The 16,623-nt window shown below is 38.5% G+C and overlaps 3 protein-coding genes across 9 annotated transcripts in view; 2 read left to right on the top strand and 1 right to left on the bottom strand.

The window, feature by feature from the left end:
* The window catches only part of Grip (Glutamate receptor interacting protein), a 95,064-nt gene that overhangs the window by 52,657 nt on the left and 25,784 nt on the right, over positions 1 to 16,623 (bottom strand). The window contains exon 3 of one of the 7 annotated variants that reach the window (XM_074254769.1): positions 9,390 to 9,510. The exons of the other annotated variants lie outside the window; for them this stretch is intronic. Coding sequence (XP_074110870.1) covers positions 9,478 to 9,510 — 33 coding nt within the window. The 3' untranslated portion in view covers positions 9,390 to 9,477. Of the gene's footprint in view, positions 1 to 9,389; positions 9,511 to 16,623 lie in introns of those variants that run through there. 7 annotated transcript variants of the gene reach the window in all.
* Positions 1 to 16,623, top strand: part of LOC141535036 (uncharacterized) — a 50,777-nt gene that overhangs the window by 13,699 nt on the left and 20,455 nt on the right. The gene's annotated exons all lie outside the window — the stretch shown is intronic.
* Positions 1 to 16,623, top strand: part of LOC141535034 (uncharacterized) — a 68,980-nt gene that overhangs the window by 51,324 nt on the left and 1,033 nt on the right. The window lies entirely within an intron of this gene.

The following is a 16,623-nucleotide window of genomic DNA, read 5'->3' as shown; positions in this document are numbered from 1 at the left end:
GTTTTGATGTCGAGATCTCGTAAATCCTTTCGGGTCCATTTCAGGACACCGAAAGAGTATAGTAAGACTGGGACAGCGAGCATGTTAGTAGCTGAGACTTTGTTTTTGCCGGAAAGTTCGGAGGACCAAATTTTCCGGAGTCTCCTAACATACTCGCTCTGGAGAGTTGTTCGGACTTCAGAGACCGCATGCATGCGGTGCTCTTCCATTCCTAGATATCTATACAACTCCCCGGCGTCTAATTGGCTTAAGACGCTCCCATCCACTAATTCGACATCATCACCAGTATCAGAGCACTTACCCCTCGCCAGATGTACGACCGCACACTTGTCCAACCCAAAAGACATTCCGACATCTCGTGTGTACTCTGTTACGATGTTGAGGCCGCTTGTAGATGATCTTTATCAGCGCTATACAACTTCAGATCATCCATGTAAAGCAGATGGGTAATCGAATAGTTTCGATCACCCGGAGGCCCCACAGAGTACCCATGAGTTTTACGGAGAACAACAGATATAGGCAGCAGTGAAATGCAAAACAGCAGAGGGCTCAAGGAATCGCCTTGGAAGACCCCTCGTTTGTACTCTACAACTCCGGTTACGTGCAATGCGTTTCCACTTCCAATGTGAAATCGCGTTCGCCAGAGCTGCATTGTACGCCGAATACATTCCACTATTTCGGGATTGACTCCCAGGCATTTGAGTAGATATAAAATCAACTCATGTGGAGTTGAGTCAAATGCCTTGCGATAGTCAATCCAAGCCATTGACAGGTTGCGTTGATAGTAGATCGCATCTTGTAAGACGCATCGATCCACTATCAGGTTCTCCTTGCAACCTGACAGGCCTCTTTACTGCCACGTTGTTCATATATCTGTTGCCATACAGGCTCTATCTGCTGCAAGATACGGTTATTTAAAATTTTTGTAAAAATTTTATAAACCGCATTCAAGCAGGTGATAGGCCTGAAATTCTTAGGGTCAGACAAGTCACCTTTTTTAGGTATCAGTACGGTTCGCCCTTCTACAAGCCAGTCCGGAATCGGATCGTCAGCTCTAATGTATGATGTAAATATGCGGGCCAGATGGAGGTGGGTAGAAGTAAACTTCTTCCACCAAAAGACATTAATGCCGTCTGGTCCCGGGTAGCCCAATTTTTGCTGCCATTTAGAGCTGAACGAACTTCATCCACACTGACTGCAGGGCTCTCTTCATCAGCATTCTGTCGACGGTGTTCCCGACAGAATACTTTGAAGTCGTGCAGAGCTGGAGTGTTGGCGTTCACGTTTGGTTGATCTCCATACAACTCAGTCCAAAAGCTTCCACCCGCTCAGGTGTTGGATAATTCCCGGTAACATCGGTCTTTGGTGTCCGAAACCGTGAAGGGCTGGATCGAAACAACGAGTTGTCGACCAACCGCTTCAGCCTTTTCTCTAATGACTTTTTAGCAGCCACTAGAGCCCGCAATTTATTAAGACACTCTTCCTTGATGACATGAAGAGTACTCTTGTTCAGTGTGTGATGACGCCACCGAAGTTCAGCAGCAATGCGCCGAATTCGGGGCGTGTATGGTGTTTGAGTTGTGTCGTACTCAATCACACACTGAATGCGGGAGACCTGTTTCCGGGACATGTCAATTTTCAAGCCAAGTTGTGAGATGCGCTGTTTCAACCTTGCCTCGATCGAGAGACATTGTCTCTCTCTCGGAAAAGCCGAAACTGCTGCACCATACACAACCTGGCTCACAGTGAGCAGGGTGGAATCCTCCAGGATGTTTGCACGGAGATCTTCGTTTACCGCGTCAAGCTGTTGTTGGGAGTAAGTTATCTTTTTAGATATACTTACTTGCCGTCCTACAAAGGGATTGTTGTTGTCCAAGGAGGAACGGCGTCGCTCTTGGTGTAGTTGCGCCGGAAAGGAAAGTCTATTAGACTGCCTTCTGTCCGGCACAAGCGATCTTCTATTTCGCCGAAGATGAGCGGCATAATTACGCAGGTGTTTGGGCGTAAAATGCGCTAGCTCCGGATGCATATCACTCCAAAGAGTGTGCATCCGGGCCATATAGCCGCTCACCCCCGGCTCGCTACGTTGGTAGCACACCAAGAGATCGACTCTCAGTTCCTCCGTCCACTTAAAGTAAGTCCTTAAGGCGCCAGGGTCGTCATCATTCATCGGGTCCGGCGTGCTCCTCCCACCTGATGAATGGTCCTCATCCGAAAAGGACCGGTTGTGGGGAGCACTTCTGAGTTGGTATCTTGTGGTAACTCAGTTATTTCCATGCAGTGGGTAGTTGGCCCACTGCACGGGCTACGTCGTTCGCCTACAGACCTGATGTTATGGTCTGCGTTTCCCGCGATGCGCCGCTTGGAGGCCACGTAGCAAGCATCGCTTATTATTATTATTATTATTATTATTATTATTATTATATATATATTTAAGTTACAAGCATGTATGGAATACACTCACATTTTATGCGATGTAGGGTGATCCAAAAAAAAAAAAATTTTTTTTTTTCTTTCAAACAAGATCAAAAGTTTTGTTTGGGTGTAAAAAAATTACTGTGAAAAGATGAGCTCTTAATATTAATATTAAGGTTGTCCTCATCGCATTTTTTTAATTCCCATAAGAATAACATGGGAAAATTTTTTTTTGCTTCTTCAGATTTTTGTACCGTTCAAACGACTGATTGACTTATAAATTGCTGTTCTAATCTTTATAGAAAATTGAACGCTCTACAAAAAAGGTCTGATAACATTTTTTGATTTGTCCACGCGTTCAAAAGTTATTCAAGATCAAAGTTCAATTGTTCAAAAATTTGATCGAATTTTATAAATTACACTAAAACTGTTGGTTTCAGAGTCAAAATAAAAATGAAATTAATTGTCAAATATAAATTAGACTTCTGATACATGTGGTCATCGGAAAAAATAGATTGAAAAAAAAATTAATAAATAATAATAATAATAATAACATTTATTCCATTGCTATAAGATGGAACATAAATAAATAAATATCTTTAAAAAAATTTTTGTAATTTCAGATACAAATGGTCAATTTGTTCTTTTAAATTTTCAGTCGATAAGCACTATTATTTTCTTGCTCCGTCGAAAAAAAAATTATTTCCCAATAGATGTATCTCAGAGCTTCAGAGCTATGTTATTATTATGATAAACATACTGAACCAAAAATTTTTGTCCTTAGCATTTTTATTTTAACAAAGTCAGAGTTATTTGCAGTTACTATTATCTATAACATAATATTAAATAAAAAAATTATTTGAGCTTAATCACATTTGATCATGGATTACTTGAGTCGTATTTTGAGTGATCCAATTGAAAATTTTAGTGGACGCAAACTTCCTAGTTTGGTAGAGGTTATGTCGGCATTTCTCTACCAAAAAAAAGTTTTCAAATTTCAACATAAACACGGTATCAATTTGACAATAACGAAAGTTCAAGAAAAGTGGTCCGAAGCTGGTATTCCAACGTGTGGTGAGCAATTTGCGCGAAAAAAACCTCAAATTTATTAGATGAAGTCAAAAGATGCAGAGGAATTATAAGCGCAAAAAATCAGTAACACAAAGGGGAAGGAAGAAAGAATCAAATTTTTGTCAAAAATTAAAAAATTTATTTGATATCGCCAAACTGAACGTCAATAAATACATTGATGAAGAGAAAAAGTTATTTTTGACCGGGCAAAGATAAAAAAATCGATTCGGATTTATTGATAATAACACTTTAACACAACAAGAAGATCAAAATCAAGATATAATGGTTGTAGATTCGGCTGGTAAGTTTATATTACAATTTAAACTTACATTGATAAAAGGATTTCTTAGTATTTAAGAAGATTTTTTTGTATTTAAGAAATTATTTCTTAAACATCATTTCTTTGTATTTAAAAAATGTTAAAGAAATAATTTCTTAAATGCTAAGAAATCCTATCAGTATACTTTCTCAATCAACTATAATTATCTGTTTTATATAAACAATTTTTGCTATTTAGATGCAGATGAACTTGCTGTTGATATGATGCTTGTTACCTAAAAATCCGCAGTATTACTATCTGGTTTATCAGCAACAACATCTAGTCAGACATCAAATGTTGTATCTGACTTTGAAAATCAGCTAAGTCAACAGTGTCAACCAAACAAAATTGATGTGATGACACCCAAATTATGTGCAGCACTAGATCGAGCAAAAGTAACAAATAGAAATGCTACTTTTGTTTTAGCTGCTACTTTTAAGAGCGTAGGAATCGATCTTTCTACTCTTAATTTAAGTTACGGTACAATTTATCGAGCGCGCATCAAACATAGATCAAACATTGCGCAAGATTTGAAAAAAGAATTCCGTTCTGATGATCGTTATGTTGTCCACTGGGACGGTAAAATTTTGCCCGATCTGGCTGATTCACAGTCTGTTGACCATTTAGCAATTCTACTTTCTGTCTCTGGAGTTGATCAGCTTCTTGGAGTCCCTAAAGCTGATAGTGGAACTGCTTATCAACAAGCTTTAGCTGTTATTACGACGTTGAATCAATGGAACATTGCTCCTTACGTAAAAGCAATGTGTTTCGATACTGCAGCTGTCAACACAGGTAAACTTTATTTAATAATTACAAGTACTTACGACATTATTATATTTGATTTCTACTGCATGACTTCAGCATGAGCGTAGGTATGCTCTCCTCTCGCTTTAAAATCAACATCTCATGTTTTTATATATTTTTATCTGTTCTTGTTGTAGGCATTTATAAAGGTACATGTGTTCAAATTGAAAAAGCATTGGGGAGAAAATTGGTGTGGCTTCCTTGTCGTCATCATCTATTCGAAATTATTTTACGAGGCGTTTTTGAAGTTTTTTGGACCACTCCATCTGGTCCTAACGTCCCGATTTTCCTTCGTTTTTAAAAAAAATGGGATGACATTGATCAAACCAAATATAAAAGTGGAATAGAGGATGGAACTGTGGCAAGCGCTTTAAATGAAGATAAGATGAAAATTATTAATTTCATTAATGATTGCTTACAGGTAAAAATTGTTCATTATATTTTCTTGATACAATCAAAACGAATACTTTCAACTTTTGTTTATTAATTTGGTTTTTTAGATGTCTCAGCCTCGAGATGATTACCGGGAGCTTTTGGTATTATCTTTAATTTTTCTTGGTAGTTGTCCAACCGATACGTACACTTTCAAGCGCCCTGGTGCTATGCATCATGCGCGATGGATGTCAAAAGCTATCTATAGTTTGAAAATGTTTATTTTTCGGGATCAATTTCATCTTTCCCCTCGTGGAATAAAAAGTTTACGTCAACTGTGTATCTTTGTAATTTTATTTTACATTAAAGCTTGGTACACGGCAACATCTGCTATTCTAGCACCTCACAAAGATCTAGAGTTGATGAAAAATTTAATTTTAAATAGAAAAATTGACTCGGTGGTATCACAAGACGCTTGCAGAAAGATAAAGGAACATTTGAGGTATTCAAATGACGAGTTGGCCACAATATCATTATTTGATGACAATGTTCCGATCTATATTAAAAAGAAAATGCTTTATGCTATTTACACTCGAGAGGGCTCTACATTAATGGAGCAGCGATATCATGTGGAGGATATAAATTTAAAATCGTTATTAGATAAGGATTTAAGCGACTTTGATTCGAAAAACTCATTGGAGTTATTTAAAAAATTTGATTTACCCTCTGATTTCATAGAAAAAGATATTTCTACATTGCCTAATGATGACAGCTACAAAATATGTCTAGAATTTTTCAAAACTTTGAAAGTAACGAATGACGTTGCTGAACGGGGTGTTGCATTAATTGAAGAATATAACCGCTGCCTAACTAAAGATGAAGAACAGTTGCAGTATTTATTGCAGGTTGTTTGGGGCCATCGACAACGTTTTCCAAATTGTTATTTGATTTATTGCAAAGAAAATTCCTTAAAAACATTATATTTATTTGATTGAAAAAAAAAATTATTGGTCAACATTTATCAGAAGTCTAATTTATATTTGACAATAAATTTGATTTTTATTTTGACTCTGAAACCAACAGTTTTAGTGTAATTTATAAAATTCGATCAAATTTTTGAACAATTGAACTTTGATCTTGAATAACTTTTGAACGCGTGGACAAATCAAAAAATGTTATCAGACCTTTTTTGTAGAGCGTTCAATTTTCTATAAAGATTAGAACAGCAATTTATAGGTCAATCAGTCGTTTGAACGGTACAAAAATCTGAAGAAGCAAAAAAAAATTTTCCCATGTTATTCTTATGGGAATTAAAAAAATGCGATGAGGACAACCTTAATATTAATATTAAGAGCTTATCTTTTCACAGTAATTTTTTTATACCCAAACGAAACTTTTGAGCTTGTTTGAAAGAAAAAAAAAAATTTTTTTTTTTGGATCACCCTAATATATATATTTGTTTATTTTGGTTATTTTTATCTTCTCTCTATGTATTCTTAATACATCTGCTGTGCCTGACCTAACCCAATCCATGATCCAGTTTTTAATCGCGTATACAGTGTGTAGCTTCGTGTAACCTTGACATACGGTTACTCATAAGCGCGGTTCCCGCCTCCTGAGACATATAACTTTAAGTGGTTAGTCTCGAATTCAAGGAACTGATATAATTGTTACTGACCAACATTAGGAGGTAACAAGGACGCGAACCGATCGCTGGAGTGGACTACGTATCCATTCCCGATGATAGTGCCTCTCACTAGGCTGGAGTCCACTCTGGCGTGTTCAACCGCATGCAGGCGTAGGATTTCTGCTAAAGAGGAGTCAATAAACGTGCGATCACTACCTGTGTCAATTAGTGCTTCTATTTTGTGTCCAGCTATCGTGACTTCTGCTAGAACACGTATCAATTTGCGTGGTTCTTCACACTTGATTTGTGAAATAGCATTCGGTGCTAAGGAGCTTGTAATTGGAGTTGTAGATGCTTAAAGTGCCGCTAAAAACTCTACCAAATTTTTGCTAGATTCAGAGTGCATGTTTTCTTGTATTATTAATTCTTTAGGAGGCATAGGCCCACTAGAGTTGAATTAGCGCAGCTCTTTATCTTCAACCAGCTCCAGGTAGAATAGCATTTCCGCTAAAATGTCCATGGAATCATCGTCATCACCTAGGTCTTCATCGAGAGTGAGATTCATTATTTCAGCCTCTTCAACTACCGCTTTCCCACTGTCACTTTTTTTATCATTTTCTAGACCTGGAGTTGCTTCTGGATGTTCTCTCGGAACTGAGGTTTCTTTTTTTTCTGGTTTCTTCACGGATTCGACGTGGTCGAGCCGTTGGACACAAAATAATCGAGAGCTATCTTGCTGTCATCATGCTCAGATTGAGGACTATTCAATGATTCTGTAACTACTGCAGGTTTTTTCACAGTGTAAGAAGGCTCGTCTAAGGTGCTTCGTTGTGTATTCCCGGACTGGGGTTTAGTTATATTTTCTGGAGGATCTTCTACGAGGTTCGTGGAATCACTGGGAGAACTCAGCAGTGTTTTGTCGAGCTTGCATCCATCTTCTCCCCTCCTGGGCTCATGCACTTGGGGAAGCGCGATTAATGATTCACAGGAGCCTGGTCGTTTTTTGAACTCGATACGGGTGGGTACTGAGGACAGTCTTTATTCTCATGTCCCACTATTTTACTCTTATAGCAGTAAGGTACTCTATCATTATCGCAGGAGCTTGCCAAATGTCCCATTTGTCCACAATTCATACATCTGCGCATATTACCGTCGGTTCTGAGTACCACGCTCCTCACAGGAGACTGGTTAGAACTTATATTAGGACCGAAGGTCGTTTCTGAACTTTGGGTCCTCTATTTTGATTGAGGCGTTTGCCAGGATGTTTGTGTTGGCCAATTTGGGGTCTGAGGCCCTTGAGAAGAGCCAGGCATTTGTTTCATCACCGTATTCAACGCCCAGAGAAATCTTCCTATCTCGCTGTGTTGGCTGGAGTCCAGCGGTGAGTTGTTGTCTCTCCTCGTGAACTGTCGGGGTGTCTGGTGTAAGTGCAGTTGAGTCGGTAAGTTCTCTGCCTCATATTCTTCAACCTCCTCAATTTTGAGACCTTCATCTTCTGACGCATCTGGCAGATCCCCGAGAAAATGAAGGTGACTTTCATCTGACGGGCTTCGGCGGGCGCTCGACTTGAAAGGTGCACTTCTTCTGTCTTTTGAGACTGTTTCTCGATCAACTTTCCCTTTTAGGTTGATCTTTTTCTTGATCTCGTTCATAGCGGGTCATAATACTAGCCAGCTGTTCTACGCTGTCTCTAGTGTATGCATAAGCTACCGTCCGAAGCTTGGATTTGAGCCCGCTTATAATCGTCTGGACTTCTTTCATTGGAGGAGGATGTTCCATCTGCCCATATTTTCTTTGAACTACTATCATGAAGTCCCGAGCCAGCTGTCCCGGTGCTTGTCTCAATGCGAGTATTTCTGATAACAATTTGAGTCTCCAACAGTGACTTCATACATCGGCTCGAAGTCTTCCTCCAACCGTTTAAAAGTTCTCCGACGCTTCCTCCCAGTCTTATACCATAACAATGGCTGCTTAGTGAGTACATAGGTCAACAACTGCAAAGTTACCTCGTCCGTGAGTTTCTGATCCGACTTGAACTCCTTGAGATTCTCTAGGAACAGTTCCGCCGATTGACCATTCTCGCCCCCAAAGAAAATTTGTTTGTCTCTTGCTAATTTTAATAACGTGTGCATCGTGGGCCCACTAGCTGTTCTGGCCGGTAGTCTTATTTGTCCTCCTTGCTCTCGTTGAGCGATTTTTTCTGCTTCAGCCTCTAATTGTGCAAGCTCTCGGTTGAACTTTGCCTCAATCTCTAAGTCTTCTGCAGATGGTTGCTCAAGGTTTTCTTGAACAGTCGCGATAGCTTCTTCTGCCAGCCGTTCGAGCTCCTATCGCCTGCGGTTCAATTCTCGTTCTCTTTCCTCGACCCTTCTTTGTAGCTCTGGATTAGTGACACTTAGTCTACGTAATTTTTCTTCTCTCGTCATTTCTTCTCGGTTACCACTCATTGTTTTATTACCGAATTGGGCGTGGCCCTTACTTCGTATGCGCGCTAAGCGGCGCGCAGCAGCAATTTCCTCTAGCAAGGCTCCTTGACTCCGGAAACAACTGGATGTTGGCCCTACTGAGCCCTTGTTTTTCAGTTGTTCTCCAGTCTCGAACCGTGACCCTGTGAGAATACCTAGGCTAATTATTTCACTCGACGTAAGAGTATTACCTAGGTTCTATCGAAATCCGGTTGGTGACTCTGTAGACTCCTGACTGTTACTCGATTCAGAATAGATTGTTAAAAAGGATGTATCTAGTTCTCGTCGTTTCAGCCAGGAATCCGACCAACTGTTTTCTGTGTGATCCTCTCTGAGCTGTATCCATAGCGTGGTAGTGTCTGAAGAGTTGTTCACAGCTGCTGCTGTCTGAATTACTTCACTGCTCACAGTTCTCTCCCATTCCAAGACTGAAGTAGCTGCAGAAGAAAATGAATCAATGTTTGCCGGAAAATTATATTGTCCTAGGTCTTCTCTGGAGAGTAAGTTTGAACTTGGACCATGGGAGAATCTACGCGCTTGTTCACAGATTTCTTGAATTACTGATGTGTTCGGACTGCGAGAAATAAGATCTCATACCCGGTTTAGCGTTACACGTGGGTCAATTTCAAGGGTAACTTTTGTCTATTCTAGTTTGATATTTTGATGTGTCAATGGTGTCATGAGGGTCAATATTTTCTGTCAATTGTTGGTTTTTTTAACTACGAGTCATTATTGTTTTAAAAAGGGCGTTTTGAGATTTTTTTTTCATCAGTGGGAAGCGTACGCCAGACCGTGTGACTCCAACTGAGGCTCAATTTTATTTGATTATTTAGCATTATTATTATTTATTATTAAATTCTTTTATTTTAGCAGTTTTTCTAGATACCCACTAAACCGGTAGGGCGCCAAATGTAATGAAGTAATTTTTTTATTTACTTAATTTCCCGCGAATATACTCCATTTACAATTTTGTAAATTAATTATTTTATTATGTTCCTGTGAAAAATCGAAGATATATTTTGACCATGTTAGGGCGCCACTTAATTTTAGCTTAAAATGAAGAAAAGATAAGAATAAAAAAAAAAGACAAGAGACAATTCCGACTAGACAGTCCTGCTGCATGAGCCTGGACCAGGAGTATCGTGGGTGGGGTCGTCTGCGGGAGAATCCTAGACAAACTGCAAAAAAGAGTCAAGGAAGGTGAAAGATTTCTTAATTTTTAGCCTTTATCATAGGCATTTCACTAATGTCTCTTTGGACTCTGGGACATATCAATAGTTTTTAGTTTTCTGTACAATTTCTTAGTATACGGTAACAAATTTTTTTGTTTGTTTATAATTTCTTATTAACAATGACTACTAACGTCTTATAATTCTAGTATCACGCTTTTAATTATAAAAAAATTAGAAAAACGGTCGACCCTGAATACCATCCCTGCAACTTCCTGCTACATTCGTAATTAAGCGCTCGAAATTGCACTTATTATGTTTTTGAGCTCTTCGAGTTCAAAAATACAATTTTCGTGTAGTTTTGAGCTCTCCGAGCTCAAAAGTTTGATAGAAGTTTAATAAATCACTATTTTTTTAAATTTCAAATCGCAATAACTTTTGAATGAATGAACCGATTTTCACGCGGTTAGCGGCATTCGACGTAATTTATCAAACTCTATGATATACTTTCAAACACAAATTGATTAGACCTGAAATTTCAGTGTAATTCGAAAAAAACACTTTTTCTCGATTTTTTTCATCAACGAAAACTCACGAATGAATCAACCGATTTTAAACGGCTTGGCGGCTATCAACGTTGTTTTTCGATGTTAAGAGCTGATTAATGTTAGAATTGATCGGTGAAGCCGTTTGAAAGTTATTAAAAAAAACCACATTTAAAAAGGTTTTTTTTCCATAGTTTTTTTGAGATTTCGGAAAATCGACCAGTCCGAATCGGTCCAAACCATATTTAAAATCTAAGCTCAGTCAAGCCCTTTCAATTGGCGTCAACTGCGATAGAATCGATGGAGCTGTTCAGAAGTTATGAGAGGTTTACACACAAACACACAACACACACGCGCGCGCGCGCGTACATACAGACAGACAGCATCGCAAGAGTAGTCAGGGAAGCTTTCTGAGACCTTAAAACGTCGAGATCTGATGAAAACTCGATTTTGGCAAAACAGGGTGAAAACCATAACTTCCGATTTTTGAAAATCTTCGATTTTCTTAGCGGGAAGTAAAAAAAAAAAGAACTTTTTCATACGTGCATACTTACAAAATGTTAACCTACACAATAGCCGCGAAAGGTAAATTACAAAATTTTACTTATCACCAAATGGCGGACCAGGGAGCAGCTTTAATGACGAGGGTCTCTGAGTGCTAAATTCCTTGAATTCTTCGCCGACACCAGCCGGCTGGATCCCCAGGGGATTTTCCTTCTGTTGTAGGCCTTTCTCAGGATTGACAAAATAGTTGAGGAGGCTTGAAGAAACCGACTTGCAGATTTTTAAGTGTATTCACAGCTCTTTAAATGAGTGTGAACTACACGTGGTAACCCCGGTGACTGTTTTGGGGTCATTGTTTCTTTACATACATACATATATATATATATATATATATATATATATATATATATATATATATATATATATATATATATATATATAATGGCCGATAAGCTCGGGATACGTCGATGAGCCAACAGGTCCAAGATAATTGGCGTATTTGTTCGTCGTAGTCGGTTATTGAGCGCCAGGAACAATTCAGGATGCTCCAATCCTCGACAACCTAAATCAGGAACAACTTAATAGTAAACTAACTCTACTCAGGGCGGCGGGTTCCTAGAAAGAAATAACCAAGAGGTTCCGAAACGAATAACAATTTATTACTAAATAAAAACAATATACTCGGTTTGGTGAAATAATCAGTTCCAGATAAATCGAAATACAAAACAACAATCGTAATCAACTCGGGTAATAATCGCAAACAAAATCAAACTACTAACGTAGACAAATCAGAATAATAATAATGTGAATCAGGCGAGTAATACCCAATTTAATCATCAACTCAATAATTCAAATAATGTTCAATAATAATCCTGCCAAATATTCAACTAATGCTCAAGTAATAGTCAAATTCGTAATTCCAACAATTTCAAATAATAATCAAGAAATCTTCAAAACCATATTCAAATAATAATCACCGTAATTATTTAAATAACAACAAATATAATAATCAAGTAACACTCAAAACAATATTCAAATAATAATCACGGTAATTATTTAAATAATAATAAAAATTAATAATCAAGTAATATTCAAAACAATGTTTAAATAATAATCACGGTAATTATTTAAATAATAACAACATTAATAATCAAGTAATATTCAGACCAATATTCGAATAATAATCACGGTAATTTTCAAATTGATGCGCATTCATATGTAGCTAACACCAGAACCAACGGTGCTCGAAACGGTATATCATTCGGCAGTTAAGGTCGGAATCAGCAATTCGATGCTAACCGAGCGGCGGATAATTGATCGATCAGATCGCGGATCGATGCTCAATTACCGGAGCTCTGAATTACCTCTCCGTAACCCGCAGTCGGTAACTGTGTTACCCTTAGCCCCGACGGGACCACCGAAGCTCGAAAATAGGCGGCGCCTCGCTTGCGGTAGCCAGTAGTGGCAGCAATCACTCAAATTTAACAATGATGACAATTTTCACAAAGAACAATTTTTGATCGAGCCCCAATGGCGTCGACCACTCAGGGAACTTTTGGTGAGGAGGTACCCCGGAGATACCTCGTGGAACTCAAACGTAACAACAACTGGCCTCAATCTCCGGATAATTGAATAAATAAAAAAATAAAAATAAAAAAATAAAAAATAATAATAAAAAAGAAATAATAATGTAGCTAGCGGTTCCACGAGCTATCACCCTAACAACAAAAGCCACTTACGTTGCAGATCGGTGTCGTCTGGATGGCGTCGGCGGGTGTTGAGCGGGTGGCGGCGAAGGCAGCTCCTCTCCAGGTTGATCCTGGCCAAACTCTCGACCAAAATCTCACCAAAAGAAACGTCGGTACGGCGTTATCCCCAAAATCGGCACTAATACGTGTCGAATCTGACGGTCGGCGATTTTTGTATGTAAATTAATTAATTACAAAGTCCGACAAAAATTAAATAAACACGAGGTGAACACTACCAGGCGGTTACGTCGAAGAAGCTCTCGCCTTTTCCGTTTCTTCTTCTTATCCGTAGCCACTCGCTGGCTACGGAGTTGACCTGCAGGCCGTTAGCTGGCGCTGTTACCATTTTTGAACTTCTCAAATTGATGGTAGACAATGGCATCGACGCGCCTTCTAGTGGCTCTTCCTGAAGCTTATCCAAATGCCGGCGTAATACTGATTGATAATAATTGGCATCAATATCATGTGTTCACGTCTCTCAAATTGTGGAGCAGCGGTTTGATGAGAGATTGGTTTTTGGCTGTTCTCTGGGTTTGCTGGTCGGCGTGGAATCCGGCGTTATGTCACAGGTTGACTCGTCGTTAGTAAGTGGCTTTTATCGGGGTACTTACCAAATACTTAATACTAACTTAATTCTAGTTTACTTCTAACTGATGCTAACAGAATAATAGTTATTTCAAATAATTATCGGCGCCGCGCTTTCGAGCTGCGGGATTCGCCGTACTCGCCTGGCAGTCTCTAGATGGCGACTGGGTCGCGGCGAATAAAGATAAATCTGAATTTTAAATGAAGTAACCAAAAAAAATTATCAATTAAGTAGAGCTGTGCTCGTGACTGCGGGTCTGTCAAGGCCCCACGTCACAATATATACACTGTAATACAATAACTCTAAGTGACCTGTGTCTTTCATATTCAGTATTCGCTTACATCTAGCGGCTAACAGTTGAATTTTAACCTGTAAACCACGTGAACGTATGTGCTGTGAGTAAAATGAAAATTCTTTGAGTGATTCTTTCAATTTTTTTTTAAATAAAACGGATTAAAAATCCTCAGCGCGAAGGATTACACGTCCAGAGCGACAAAAAAAGGCGATTTCACGGCAATAGATTTACGGAACAGGAAAACACCAGTTTTACGAGTGTATCAGCAGCAAAATTGAGGAAATCAAATGATGAAGAGGTGATTATAGATAATAATTACGGCTACTGTGTTTTGGAGTTTTTCACGGTCTTTTCAGCGATTTCTTTGTTTGTTCCGTGTACTACATGCAACAACGAGATTCGATTTTCACGAACGGCTCAACGCGGACTCGGGTTCAAATTTGCATTACAATGCAGTTGCGATACTCTACGCTACATTCCATCATGTCCATTCGTTGACAAATCCTTCGAAGTAAACTGACGAGTGATATTTGCTATGTGGCTTTTGGGAGTTGGCCGGGAAGGATTAAATATCTTCTGCAGCATAATGGATATTTGTCAAGGAATATCAATCTCTACTTATTACGCTTGTGTCAAAAACATACACGTGGTCGCATCTACAGTTTATGATTTCATTATCTCTAAAGCTGTGAATGAAGAAAAAGAGTGAATTTCAGCTTCTGATTCTAATGACAATCCAACGGATTTCACTGTATCCGGCGATGGCACATGGAAAAAAAGAGGTTTTAATTCGCTATTCGGAGTAACTACACTTGTAGTAAAAAATTGTAAGAAGGTCGTTGATACCGTGGTCAAATCCAGTTTTTGTCAAGGCTGCAATGTTTGGAAAAATAAGAAAAATTCCGATGTTTTTGCATACAACAATTGGTATGAAGATCATGAAGAATCCTGTACAAAAAACCATAAAGGAAGTGCGGACAAAATGGAAGTTGATGCTATCGTCGAAATGTTCTGTAGATCGAAGGAAAAACACGGCATGAAATACGTAAAGTATATTGGAGATGGTGACATTAAGACGTTCAAGGGTATACTTGATATAGATCCTTACGATGGTGACCCACTTATCTAAAAAAAAGAGTGCGTAAGACACGTCCAAAAAAGAATGGGTGCGAGGCTACGAAAAGCGAAAAAAGATAATACAGGGGTTGGTGGAAAAGGTGTAGGCAAATTAACTGATAAAGTCATCAATAAATTGTCGTTATACTATGGCTTAGCGATTCGCCGGCATCCTGATTCTGTTGAGAACATGAGAAATTCAATTCGGGCAACGTACTACTATAATAGTTCTACAAATACAAGCCCACAACATATGTATTGCCCACCTGGTGCGGAGAGTTGGCGTAAGTGGCAAAAAGCTGCATCTGAAGGAACATTAGACGAGCTTGACCTCGAAAATCCTCCTCTGTGTGATAAAGTTTTGAAAATTACAAAGCCAATTTACGAGAGTTTATCATCAGAAGAGTTATTGACTTGATGTTTGCGTTCAGAAACTCAAAATAATAATGAGTCTCTAAACTCGCTGATATGGACTTACGCTCCAAAGCATATCCATTCCGGGTCTCAGATCATTGAAATTGCAACATTTATTGCGGTATGTATTTTTAATGAAGGCTTTATACTGATATTGAAGATGATGACGATTATAGGAGTGAAAATTGGTCCAGAAGCGCATGCGTTTGATATCAGACGAGACAACGCCCAAATTGACCGCTCCGAGATACGAGTATCCAGCACATCAAAAGAGGCCAGAACTGCTCGAATAGAAAACAGAAACGCCGAAAATAGTTTTTTCGAAGTCGAAGAAGGTCCGATGTATGCAGCAGGAATGGCAGATTGAATAAATGTAAGTTAAAAATATAATTTTTTGACATAGGCTGCAAAAATTTTACTTGAAACTTTAAACGTGTTTTTCTCGGAACTGTCTTTTTGAATCAGATACCCACGATTTCTCAGGTTCTGTCCAACCTATTTACTTGAAATTTTAAAAGAGTCTTCTTTAGAGACTTGTCTACGTCCAGAACTACGGCCATCCCTCAATTTTTATTCTTACTATTTTTAACAAATCGAAGAATGTTCAAAAAAGGGGTACAAAAATTTTTAACTTCCCACTAAGAAAATCGAAGATATTCAAAAATCGGGAAGTTATTGGTTTTACTCCGTTTTGAAAAAATCGAGTTTTCATCAGATCTCGACATTTGAGGTCCTAGGAAGCTTCTCTGATTACTCCCGCGATGTTGTCACTGTATATATATATATGTATATATATATATATATATATATATATATATATATATATATATATATATATATATATATATATATATGTGCGCGCGCGCGCGTGCGCGCGTGTGTGTGTGTGTGTGTGTGACCCGCTTATAACTTTTGAACGACTGAACCGATCGGAACGAACTAAACGGCGTTCTAAAGAGTTCCCCCAAACTTAGATTTTCTGAAAATTTGAACCGATTCAGACCGATAGATTTTAAGAAATCTTGAAAAATCTCAAAAAAAAAAAGAAAAAAATCATTTTCGAAAGTGTTTTTTTTTTGGAATATCTTTTAAACGGTTCTATCGATCAACTTTAAAAACTAATCCGCCTTTAAGCTTGAAAAACCACGCCGATCGTCGCCAATCCGGTCAAAA

This window comes from Cotesia typhae, unplaced genomic scaffold (genome assembly GCF_013202065.1).
Source record: "Cotesia typhae breed Kobodo isofemale line unplaced genomic scaffold, CoteBio_Ctyphae scaffold_13, whole genome shotgun sequence".
Classification (NCBI taxonomy): domain Eukaryota; kingdom Metazoa; phylum Arthropoda; class Insecta; order Hymenoptera; family Braconidae; genus Cotesia; species Cotesia typhae.
Note: the sequence above shows the minus strand (reverse complement) of the source record. Positions and strands in the feature narration are given on the sequence as shown.